General features: G+C 36.4%; 1 protein-coding gene across 2 annotated transcripts in view; it reads left to right on the top strand.

Annotated features, from left to right (window-relative positions):
* LOC133524180 (zinc finger CCCH domain-containing protein 13) overlaps positions 1 to 12,384 on the top strand; it is a 155,264-nt gene that overhangs the window by 41,338 nt on the left and 101,542 nt on the right. The window contains exons 1-5 of one of the 2 annotated variants that reach the window (XM_061860049.1): positions 4,773 to 5,019; positions 5,168 to 5,204; positions 5,539 to 5,708; positions 6,433 to 6,517; positions 6,748 to 6,932. In XM_061860049.1, coding sequence (XP_061716033.1) covers positions 4,897 to 5,019; positions 5,168 to 5,204; positions 5,539 to 5,708; positions 6,433 to 6,517; positions 6,748 to 6,932 — 600 coding nt within the window. In that variant the 5' untranslated portion in view covers positions 4,773 to 4,896. Of the gene's footprint in view, positions 1 to 4,772; positions 5,020 to 5,167; positions 5,205 to 5,538; positions 5,709 to 6,432; positions 6,518 to 6,747; positions 6,933 to 12,384 lie in introns of those variants that run through there. The other variant, XM_061860051.1, reaches the window with a different exon arrangement.

The following is a 12,384-nucleotide window of genomic DNA, read 5'->3' as shown; positions in this document are numbered from 1 at the left end:
GTATTGCGTAGGTACAGATCACGTGGTCCTTAACGTAGGTGTACCCGGCGAAAATAAAGATAATATTTTGAGTATGATTACACGCTATGGTTCGCCTGACAAATCGACTCGCCCACGCTCCTCAAGCAATGGAAATCCAAAATAACACGGCGGTACACGTCGAGATGTGCCGATAGAAGGTATTGTGTGCCACAAGGCGATACTCCCCATTAGTGCCGTCTAAATATTGTATTGTACGCGAACTCCGGCCTAAAACACTTCATTGTTTCAACGGGAGACGTAGGGTTGCCACGAATTGGATGTGGTTAATCATATGTAATTTGTTCTCATAAGAATGTACGTGTCATTTCAAATCAAAAGGTACCACTTTGTCGCTAGCCATAAGAACGCTTTGACAAGTTATTCATATAAAGATACGTGCAAAAAACGTCCTTATGGTAAGCACAACAGAGACGCATATTATCGAACCTAAATAGGTATAGTTTAATATTATAAAATTGAAACTAAAGTTAATACTTGAAATATACTTAATGCTGGCAAATTAATTAACAAACAAATGTGGTTAGGTAATTGAAACATAGGAGTTAATAATGAACTTTTATTTTGTAATAAATTATGAGTAAAAATACGCTTTGGTATAAAATGTACTGTAAGTAGTAAAATAACTAATTTAATAAACGAATAATTTCATGCAAAAAAGTGATTTTTTTTCACCATTTTATTATATGTATTAAGAGCTCTAAGTCTATTAGACAGTGCAGGACGGGGTGCAGGCCAAAAAGGAGATGGCTGGACGACTTGGACGCATTCTATCCAAAATGGTGGGAAAATGCCAATAGCAAGGTCGATTGTAAAAAACGAAGGGAGGCCTTTATCCAGCAGTGAAACACTAAAGTAGGCTAACAAAAAAGCTCCAGAATGGGAGTGTCAACCCTAACAGTGTCCAATATTGATGGCCAATGGAGATAGTTTCTGATAGCCGCGAGCGCTGGTGTTTAATGCATGAATGCAAGGTCCTAGGCTTGTTTCGTCGAGCTTAGCTACTCGCACTAGGTTTACTACACCATGGGTCAGTCATGTTGGCGAAAATAGCCGTCATAATATTTTTAGAAGTCTGCTCGATTCTCTTTGAAATGAGGGGCCTAAATCCTTTATAAAGCACAGATGAGGAACACATAACATTTTAATCTACTTTTTATTCTTAAAAACAAAAATAAATATATTTCCGACTCATTGGTCAATCTGAATCATTAGGACAGTTGAATGTGCAGGAGGCCCTAAAATCAATACTATGTGTGAGATTAATGAATAAGCGCTAGGATCTTGTCATAAAAAAGGCCCTGTATAGTGCCAATAAACTACACTTCATTTACATAATAAAGAGGCACTACAGCAACTGTACAAATATCCTACCAAACTAAATTAATAATTAATAACTAGCTTAAATCTAAAATAGGCCCTTGAGGCAATATACAATACAATACAAATAGTCTTTATTGCACACCTCAATACAGAAAATTAAGAATAGGCAAAACAACAAGGAGGTCTTATCGCTAAAAGGACCAAGGATGTTTAATTAATAAAAAAATAGTTTCGTTAATAATAAAAACTAATCCTTAAAGATGTATACCGAAGGCATCTTTTACAATCCTGAGTTAAAGTTATTTTTATATTTATTCTGCCATTTACTGCATCATGGCTTCAGCATGACACGTTTTATCGATTAAAGTTACCATTACTACCCGGATTAAGATAATCCTTATTACTGAATTGAACTGAACTCTCAATTAAATACACGTCTAAGCAGGATCTTACAATTACAGTTAAAAATACGATACTCTAAAAACACAGAGTTAGGTATTGTTTTCAGTGCATGTCTAGATGATCTAGGGGATTTTTTACCTTATTTTTAGCTGGTGTGACCGTTCTGACATTGACGACCATTACAGTAATTGTATGTCAGCATTAAAGTAAGGACAATCAGATGCAACTACGAGTCGATTTCAAATATTATGTCAGATCATAACATCATCTCATTGGACCTATATATATTCAAATTGTTTAGGTTACGTATGCCGCAGAATTTATTAGTCGAATAAGAATACCGTACAAGGTGCTTAGCCAACGAGCCAATCGTTAACGCTCTGTAGCGTAGCTTAGTTATCTACACTCACTCGCTACCGAGTGTTAACGATTAGCACGTTGGCTACTCACCCAGTTCAGTCAAATTTGAAGTTGGCTTAAGCAGTTCCATTTTTTTACTTGCATAAATATTATTTCGCTACTCCTTCAGTACACCAAATATCTAGGCTACAACGTCACAACTGACTGCATAAGTTTTATGGAAATATAGGAACACAATAGACACGTAGGTACAGAGACAGGGTGCAGTTTGCGCGCTCTAAATAAGTGAAAAATTTTAGGGAAATCCGGCGTTTTTTCTCTGGACATTATAAAAGTTAATGATTTGCATACATTATTCTAAGACTTTAATCAATTTGTAGGAGTAGGAGGTAGAAGATTTTAACATGTTTATAATTATTTTATGATATCCACAAAAAGGCGCATTTTAACTCATAAGTGCTACAAGTTTTTGAACCGAATGTTTTCCGGCTGTTAAAGAGGAATTGGGTGCACCGCTTCATGCATTGCGAGTCGGGGCTTAGCGAGACAAGTGTACCTCCTCTAAAATTACTTACTTGAAGCTGGTGCGCAGACCATATCAATGAAAAAAGAAAATCTCACCGGCAGACGGTCTCCTTTACGGCAGATGACTAGACTAGCAATGTGGTTAGTAGTTTATAACTACCAACCTTACAGTTTACAAATTATGTCTAACAAATGTGACGTTACAAATGAGGCTCTGAATCACTTGTTGATTCCGGTGCACCCACAGCCGTGACCTGGTGCCGGGTGCATCACAATGCAGCCGGCCTTGCTGCACCGCGGTGCACCGCGACAAGGGCACGGCCTCCGTAGTGACAAGTGCAGTCGCTCGTAAAGGGTTGAAGTCAATGTACTTCTATATACTTGGACTGTTTTTACCATAAACGTAGGTAATACGTATAAAAAAAGTTACGTGGTAGCTTGGTGCGCACTTTAAAAGGTGCGGCTTTTACGTCCCTATTGTTCTACTAAACAACAACTGTAAACAGAGTTGTTTGGCAGATAAATGCACTTTCGGGGTAGCAGGAAAAACATCAACATTTTTGCTTTTTGTTAACTTGCCTAACTTATCAAATATAAACAAATATAAATGCGAAATAAGCCTGAATAAAAATTAAGGTAAGTATAGGGTGTAACAAAAATAATGGGGATTAGTTCAACGGCATATTCGGTATCATATTCTGATTAGAAAAAAAAAATTTGATGCGAAAGAAAAAAAAAAACTGTTGGGTAGGTCATTCAAGTCAGCCTTCATTCCATACAAAGGACAATTAATTTTGAGTATTTTTTATTTTCTACTTCTTTCTGATCAGACTACGAAGCCGAACCTTAAACGGATCTCCGCTATCTTTGTTACACCTTGTATAAGACGATGAAAAAATACTTGCTTAGGTAGTAGATGCATACAGTTAATTATTTCCCATACATTAAAGTAGTGTGTACATATTTTTGGCACTTTGTCCGTGTCGATATTTATATACCTTGACTGTACGTAGGTAAGTACTTACTTACATTAATTGCTGGTTCCAAAATACGAATGCAACGTACTATTGTTATAAGTTTTATGGAACCAATGTAATGTAAAATGAAATACAACTACCCGCATCGCTTGAATTTTATACGATTTGTACTGACAATATAAACCTGCAAAATCGAATAGTTCAGTCACGCGCATACCCCACCAAAGACAAAACAATTATCATTGTAATCAGATCCGGTATTCACTACATTTGCTAGTCACGTAGAATATTTTCTTCGTTTCCTTTAGCTCCGTAGATGGAAAAACTTTCCGCGTCGTTTATCAATGGAAGTGACTGGGGAGGCGCTCGGGTTCATAAACTGTACTTAGTTGCGTACCTTTCATAATTTTATTTATTATTTTCCTTCTTACGACTTTATCTAAGGAAACTACGGGAAGTTGTGTGTATGATATTTAAATAAACAAAATAAAACGAAACGAAGAACAGCGTAAGATAAGGTATTAAACGCATTAACGACGTTTTTGGTGTCAGAATGTTGGTCCTTACTCGAACGTTTTAATAAAATTACCTAGTATTAGTAGGTCTATGTAATTCCGTTAAATAGTACTTAAAATAAAATCTTTTAATGTTCTTACTGATAAAAATAAAATAAAAATCCTCATATTTTTTTTTCCAATCAAATGGCTCTAATAGGTAGATAGACTATCTTAAGTCTTTATTTATTAGTTTTATTACACTGCAATACTCGTAGGTACGTGCATACAGTTTAGTGTTTACACGACATGATATAACGATCGTTATGTATTGATAGCATGAAAATTTATGTAAGGTAAAATAATGTTAATAATTCCGTACTGTACCGTAGCGTTCGCGTGGCCCAGCGGAAGTTCTTCGCACTTGCAGCATACCAATACCCAATGTGTTACGTGAAGCATTGTACGCCAAAAGAAAATGTTAATCCATCCGTTGACTAATTATAACCAAAGCCTTGATTTTTCCTTTAGTCGGCAATCGATTTACCTGTAACACGCACGCTGTGCTAATAAAATAAATATTTTATATTGATATTTTCTAATAAATAAATATTTTCCTATAGGTTAAAATAGACTTGGAGAGTTTTCTTAACTATTTATTGTAAAAAATGTGTCAAATAGTTTGTGAAAATACAAGAATTATGCGGTTGTGTAAGTGAGAACTTTTGGGAAGTTTTAAATATACCGCAACAAGTGAACTCAGTGCATGTACTTTCATGGTGACAGTTTTTTCACTGAGCGATCATGGCACCATCAAGCGGCGGCCGCGTGTACTGTTACAATTTATGGCGCGGTCGCCTGAGCGCGACGAATCAGCGCTCGGCAGGTTCAGCTACTCGGTAAGAGATGGCGCTGTAAGGCATTGTATGTTTATATTCAAAATCTGTTTTTAGCATGTATTTGAAGCTCGTTGTCGCAAATAGGTATTCCCTAGCCTTTCAATTTAATAAGAAATGTGAGCATTGATTATTATTTTTTTTTTTTCAGTCCGAGCCGGGTGACACTATAGCAACAACAAAAGAAGGTGAGTGAAATATGTAATAAAAATTTCTACAACCAGAAAAGATTTACCTTTAATTCAATATTCATATACTGTATAAATAGTTTACTTATTTTTGTTGTTGTTAACCTAGGGAAGAGTGGTGCCTCCCAATACAGGCAATTCTTTGCTTAACGGGCGGCTCGATCCCCTAAATCATGGCCATGTGTAGTTTAAAGAAATAAAGAATTTTGTAATGCCTATTAAGGAGTTATTTGACGTATAATTATCGCAATTACTTTTATTTCTTGACGTACACAGTTGTGAAACATAAGGTTAGACTCACAAATACCTATAATGTTGAATTCTTACATTGCAGAGGAATGGGTGACCCGCAAGAAGAGTGAGGTTACGACGACGCGGCAGATCGCGACGAGAGTCAAGCGCGAACTGGTGCTGGAGGACGGGCGCATCCTGAAGGACTCCGGGCCCAAGATATCCACCTCAGTGAATGAGGACACGCACACTACTAATTACCAGCAAACTGAGGTAATAGGCGCTGCGTTAGGTCTGGTGGTAATTGGGTAATTGTAGGTTCAGATCTTGATAAAAACATTTATTTGTATTTGACAAGACCTATAATTCCATTATTCAAAATATCAATGAGTATCGATTTATACGACTATTTTCTATACAAATTTAAGAATATATGTATCTATTATTATACATTCTCGTATAAGTGTTGTTGTCTACTACTCGCAAGAAAAGCATTGATAAACTTATGGGGGGCGATATTTGAATTTAAGGCACTCGATTTCGTCACTTAAAAATCTGTGTAAAACGTCGAAATGCTATATTTGAAATATGACCGATGTAAATTGGGAACCTAGTGGTAGTGGTTTTCTATTCTATAAGTAGAGTTTAAATGCCTAGTTGTGGAGACGGTATTAATGGGAGAACACGCAATCGAGCGATCGAAATTCAAAAATCGGCCCTCTGTTATCTATTTGTGTAATAAACTGAAATAATTATTTATTTCTATTTTGAAGTCAATCATATTTGAATATAATCCAATTTAAATCTATTCCAATTCAATCTGATAATAAATAGGTACTTTAAGTACGAATACACATTTTGCGTTAGGTATTAGTTTTATGTTAATTAGAGGTCATAAATAAACGAGTATGTTCGTTCGAGTATTCTAATTGAAGATTGATTCGTCAATTCATCCACAGAGTACGAACAAATATATAATTTCACACATATTTTACAGCACCGAGTACCTGAAGATCAAAATGGTGAAGAGCAGGCGGCTCTTGGCGACCGCGTGGATGGTGCAATCGGAGCTCCGCCTGGTGGTAATAATTATTATTATTTTCTATATTATATCACTTCGGGGTCACCAAAAGTGGTTCAATATAGTGAAATTGTGCAGCAGTTTCGCGTGTCACTGTCACAATTAAATAGTCAAAAAGGAACAACGGGTTATTGCATTTATTTTATCGTGTGTGTAAGATACCAGGAACTATTCATAATATATATTGCTTTGAAAACCCACTTCCTTAGCTGGACTTAAATCTTTTTACAGAATTGTCAGGCTTCTCCAACGAGCTGGCGCCGGCGGACGCGAAAGTCCTGGTATCGTCCCGCGTGGTGGCTAACCCAGACGGCAAGGTGCGGGAGAGCAAGGACCGCAAGGTCCTCACCAGAAACGTCGTCGAACGAGTCAAGGAGACAGAGGAGAAGTTTCACAGAGGAGATACTACGCATGACGTGAGTTTTTATATATTTTTTTCTGATTGAATGAAAAGACAAATAGGGAAAGTTATGAACAACGAAATAGTATTTATACCTACCTATAGCCCAACTTAACCTAGGACGTTACCAATAATTATATAGGACAGGACCGTTACTGGACATTTTTAGGATAGGAAAAATGTTTTTGTCGTTGTTGCCCTTTTTCTGGGCGTTTTAATTCGGCTCTGGAAAATGCTTTTTTTTTTCATTAATCTTGCTTATCATTTTGATTCACCCACTCATAACAAATTCCGCCGAAATAAGTACATGCGAGTGCAAAACCAAATTGCATTAATTACAAACAATTAGGTATCAGATAAGTTACTTAAACAAGGAAACCTTTAATTACTGCATACATTCACTAAAGTTGCGTTGTGAACGTGTAGCAGGATGTATATGTTTACTTTATTGCTGGGATATAACGTAATCTGACGCAATGATGTCTACTCAACCTTAAAGTGCCATGTTTCTCTGTTTTTTAGACTTTTTTCATAACATCGGGCATTTGCCCAATGTAGGTGCTTTTGCATGTAACATTGGATAGAAAGTAGACTATTGTTTCTTTACAGTACTCGTAATTTTTTTTTTCAATAATGTCTTAATACTTATTAAAAGTCATCAAGACAATTCTAACAAATCCAAACATAACAACCACCTCCGGTCTACATCATCAGATCAGCTCGATGGTACCATAACATTGCATTGTCACTTAAGTTACATAAATATGTGAAATTTCAGTTCAATCTAATATTAATGGGAATTAGGTCTAATTTAGCTTGCAAGATTTGATCATATACAGACAACGGGAGAGGTGAAACTAAACAAAAACTTGTAATGAAAATCGGATAAGCGAGCATTTTTAATACTTAGGTTATAGATAAACGAAAGTTTCGTTAGTGTTCCTATAAACTTAAATATGATATACGTATGTTGCCCAAGTTGGTGCTATGCACCAATAACCCAAAAATATATGTCTGATATTGAATACTATACGAGAAAAAAACACACGAGTGATAGTTTTCTTGGCATCACGCTTAAGCTTTCTCCCTCATAAAACAAACCTATCTTTACAAAGTTCACACTTTATACATTCCAGTTAATCTATCCTAAATAAAATATGAATTTCGTATACTTGATTGCAATTCACAAATGCTTTTAGTGCCATTACCGCTGGATGACGGGTTTATCTCGGCCATAAGATGCGGGACATTGACAGGGTTGTCAAGGTTCGATGTCCAGGCTAGTGAGCCGATCGACTTCGCTTTCGCAAATTCTGTCTTTCGCATGTGTTTGATTCCAAAAGCGTCCTTGCTCAATATGAAATAAAATATATATTACTGTTCCCATTCCTTCAGATACGAGTTTGCGAAAGCAAACTCATAAGATATCATTTGATAGATGCTAATGGAGGGCTGGGAATAGGTGCTGCCACCAATGTTGGTAGGTTTTTCTTTTTTGCGAACAGTTTTAGAAATGGCTGGCTGAATTTATCGGTATTTTGCTTAAATACTTTCTTGCGTACAATCATTATCACAAACTAGTTGGCAGTGCAATTAAAATTCCGTTGCACATTATTGCCTTGGTCATTTTTAATCATCTCATAGATAAATATATATTTTATGTACAATTCTACGGGTTTGGTATAAAAATGCAATTCAAAATATATAAGTAAGTATTTAACATTACGGTAAAAATCTAAATACTTTTAAGAACAATTACGCAATTGTTTAATAGATAGTTAATAAGTAATAACCTTTGCTGATAAAGTATCTTTCGTCTAGTAACATGAATTCAATAATTGTCAAAGTTGATTTGTTATTGTTTACCTATATTTATGACGATAAAGAGGGGCACGAAAGAGCCAAGTTACAAGTGATTTTCCGTTCAATTTGCATAACTACTACCAACACGTTAAAATAATTAATTCCTCAATTAAAATCTCAGCCGCCGTCAATAAAATTGACCGATTATATCTCAACAAGTTCATGATAGATAAGATTAATTAACTAAATGTTTCCTAATGTAGGTCGGTTGAGTCCTTAGGCAATTGTAGTATTAATGTATGAAGCTCATACATACTGCGTTGCTTTAATAAGACTTGTTTGTGTGCTAATCAGTAAGCTAAGGTATTACGTGATTTCCGTGCTCTCGTTAAGTTTGCTCACGTGGTAACGTGGGGTCAGATCGAACCAATCTGTGCAGTATCCTGTATGGAAAACATTTAAGATTGTGGCGAAAAGGAGAAATGTACTATAGCACCAATCACACCATGTGAACGTCACGTTCTCGAAGGGATTGAAGCATTTTAGCTTCAGTTACACAGACAACGGAATACACTCTTATCAGTATTGTATCGCCATCGATCGCCTCTAGTCGGTAGTCTGGGTAATACGTATGAGCAATTGGTGGCTTGACAACTCGCCGTTCCCCATCCAACGCCAAACTTGCACTGAGTTCATGTAGTGAGTATTGCTTGCTCCTCAAGTGTGAAGGTATTGATTGTTGATTAGTGATTTTCGGCGCTCATACAGCTCCTGTTCAACAACTGCCTTTTGTGGCAACCGTGGTCTCACCGCATCGCCGGGCGGCGTGTCGCAAGCTTCACAAAGTTCGTAGAAAATTGCATTAAGTATTTTCAGTTGACGTCTTGATTGTAGATATCGCGGTTGACTATTAGTTAGGATGAGAATTGTGTTATAACCTTGTCGATGACGGCAAACTTGTTGGCATTTTGCAAAAGATTAGCATCTCATCTGCGGCTTTCTACTATATTTTGAAATGTAACATAAACAATCTAAAATCAAATTATATGTGCTCTTTTAGAAATATACGGATTTTCGCGGCGAGTTGGCCGACAACCTAAAAGCGTACAAATGCACGTGGGAGCATCCACTATCGTCTTAAGATGTGTAAAGAAAAACACTGTCTCTTTTCTCCTTTATTATCCTAAGTAGGCATATCGTGTCTCGATATTCGCAGAAAAGAATTAAGTTTAATAAACACTACACATTCTGTTGTATTCTACTTTTATGTTATGAGTTGATTTGTGTTTGTTTCCAGTGTCAATGGATACACTGAAAATAGTGTTTATCGGAACGATATCCATGTGTTGCGACACAAGCTATGATATTGTTTTCTACCACCAGTAACTTATAATTGAATTCGTTATTTCTATGTTGTTCTGTGCTTATGTGTTTCGAATAAATGCATCATGCATTCATTCATAATAATGACTACTGCTTTCAATTTAAATGGGAACGATATTATTGTTTCTCACTTTTGCCCCTAGAATTATTCTATCCTATTTTACTACAAATTATTTTGGCCAGACAAACTTTTCACCTAAGTTTTAAAGCTCGGTGTCAAACTACGAGCGGTGCCTTTGTCTTGACTTTTTCCAATAACGAAAAGTGCTACTAGTGGTCTACGATGCCGAGGAAGGAACGCGTAACTCGCCTTTAATTCACTAGAACAGAAGTTACACAATGATATTTGTCGCTACGTCATCCCTTGTTGGCCTGAATTGATATGCTAACTGCCACTTGCACCAATCACTAACCCGAGATTAACCGGTTAAACCTGGAGTTACCATGGTTACCAGTGCAATTTGACATTGGGTAACGGTTTAACCGGTTAACTCCGGGTTGGTGGGATGGTGCAAGTGACCCTAAGAGAGCGCAATTATTAACTCTTCACGACACACTTTTAGGCAAACATTTTTGAAAAGTACCTACATGAGAGTGAGTTCTACAAATAATCGTCTCATCTACATAAACACAACTCATATTTTAATTATGAACTTTTAAAAGCATGTTAGATTTTTAGTTTTTTTAAACTTCCTACAGGCCCAATGGAACTTAACGAATTTATCCCGTTTTTCCTATCACTCGCAGTTCCACACATGTATTAGTGCGAACGAGTTCGAAATTAATTCATGTTTCCAAGTTGCTACAAAAATACAGAGACGAAATGATAATCTCATCCCCTGCAGCATCTTTTGCAGTCGGTTAAAATATGAACTACGTCGTGTTTTTAGATTTTTACAAAATATTCAATCGAGGAACAAAAGTTCCAGTCGAAATGCAAAATGGAGCAGCAGTTTATTCAGATGAGTGTTCACATAAATCGACGGGGATTTTGAAATTATAATTTGTTCACCGAGATAGTTCGCCGCGGGGCCGCGCCCACGCTGCTGCACCGTGGTTTGCCTGCTAGACTGGACAAAGACCAGAACAATATTGTTACAAAATAATTTTATGTCTGTTTTTATTTTTTACCTATGCTCATAATAAATGCAATTGTTTGCACCTGTTAAGAGTTTTAGGGTGTTATGTACCTAAAGGTAATATAAGTGCAACAAAAACATAATTTATATCTAATCACCAAAATTAAGTATCTGAGCTTTAATTTAATATGATTCTTATTTTAAATATATTTCACTTTAGTCTGAATTGTAAATTGATTGTTTGAAAATAGTTTAGACGATGTCTTTTATCCCTCGAAGTGGTAAGTCGTCGACTCCCGACCGATTATGTCGTTTAAATTTCAATTTTGACTAACTAAAATAATATCAAAATTACAATAGCTCAAAAACGTATATGCCACTTGAACAGACATACAATAGTTCATATTAAGTAACAAAAAAAACTTCAAAAATGATTCCTTATTGGAATAAATGGTTTTCGAAATAGTTTTAACAAGGTAATTGACATAGAAATAATATAAAAATGTTGATAATGCCTTTACTAATATCGAAATATCGTTAAAATCTAAAGCAGTGCTTCTGTCTACTACTTGAGCCACTGTGCAATGTAGTGCGCAAGCGCTTTACCGCTTTTTGCAAAACAAAAGGTTATTGCTGTTTTTGAAGTTTATTGTATTGTTATAGGAGCGAGGAAAGCTTTTAAGAGCAATTCCTAGCTGAGCAACTTTTCAAATCTCGAATTTTTGAAGCTATATTTCTGTCGCGCTGCGGTGGGCGGGAGCCGGAGCTATCTAAGTGTGAGTGCGCGTACACAGATGCGAGACGTGAGCGCTCACTCATTGCGCGCCGTTCCGTTGACATTGCCGGCGAGCCGGCCGGAATTCATCCTGCGCTGCCCGATGCAAGTTGTTTTTTATGTTAGCACATAATATTGTTTTTAATTATTATATTATACTGTATCTATTAATTACTAATTAGATAAAGACTGCAAAAAAGAATGATGTCCTTGCTTCGGTCGTCGTACCTATCCGTGACAACAAGTTGGGTGTGATCATGGTGTGTTGTGAAATTTTGTAAGTAGGTATGGTTAACCTACAATCTAAATAGTAGTAGTAGTACGATGGGGCTAAACTTGTGCCGTCTTATTGAAGAACGTATCGCAATGACAATCTGGGTAAAGTATGTTGGGTTAATGCCGGACGATTTTGGGACCAAAAGAGAACT

Source organism: Cydia pomonella, chromosome 13, assembly GCF_033807575.1.
Source record: "Cydia pomonella isolate Wapato2018A chromosome 13, ilCydPomo1, whole genome shotgun sequence".
NCBI classification, from domain to species: Eukaryota; Metazoa; Arthropoda; class Insecta; order Lepidoptera; family Tortricidae; genus Cydia; species Cydia pomonella.
This window is presented reverse-complemented; position numbering and strand designations above follow the sequence as displayed.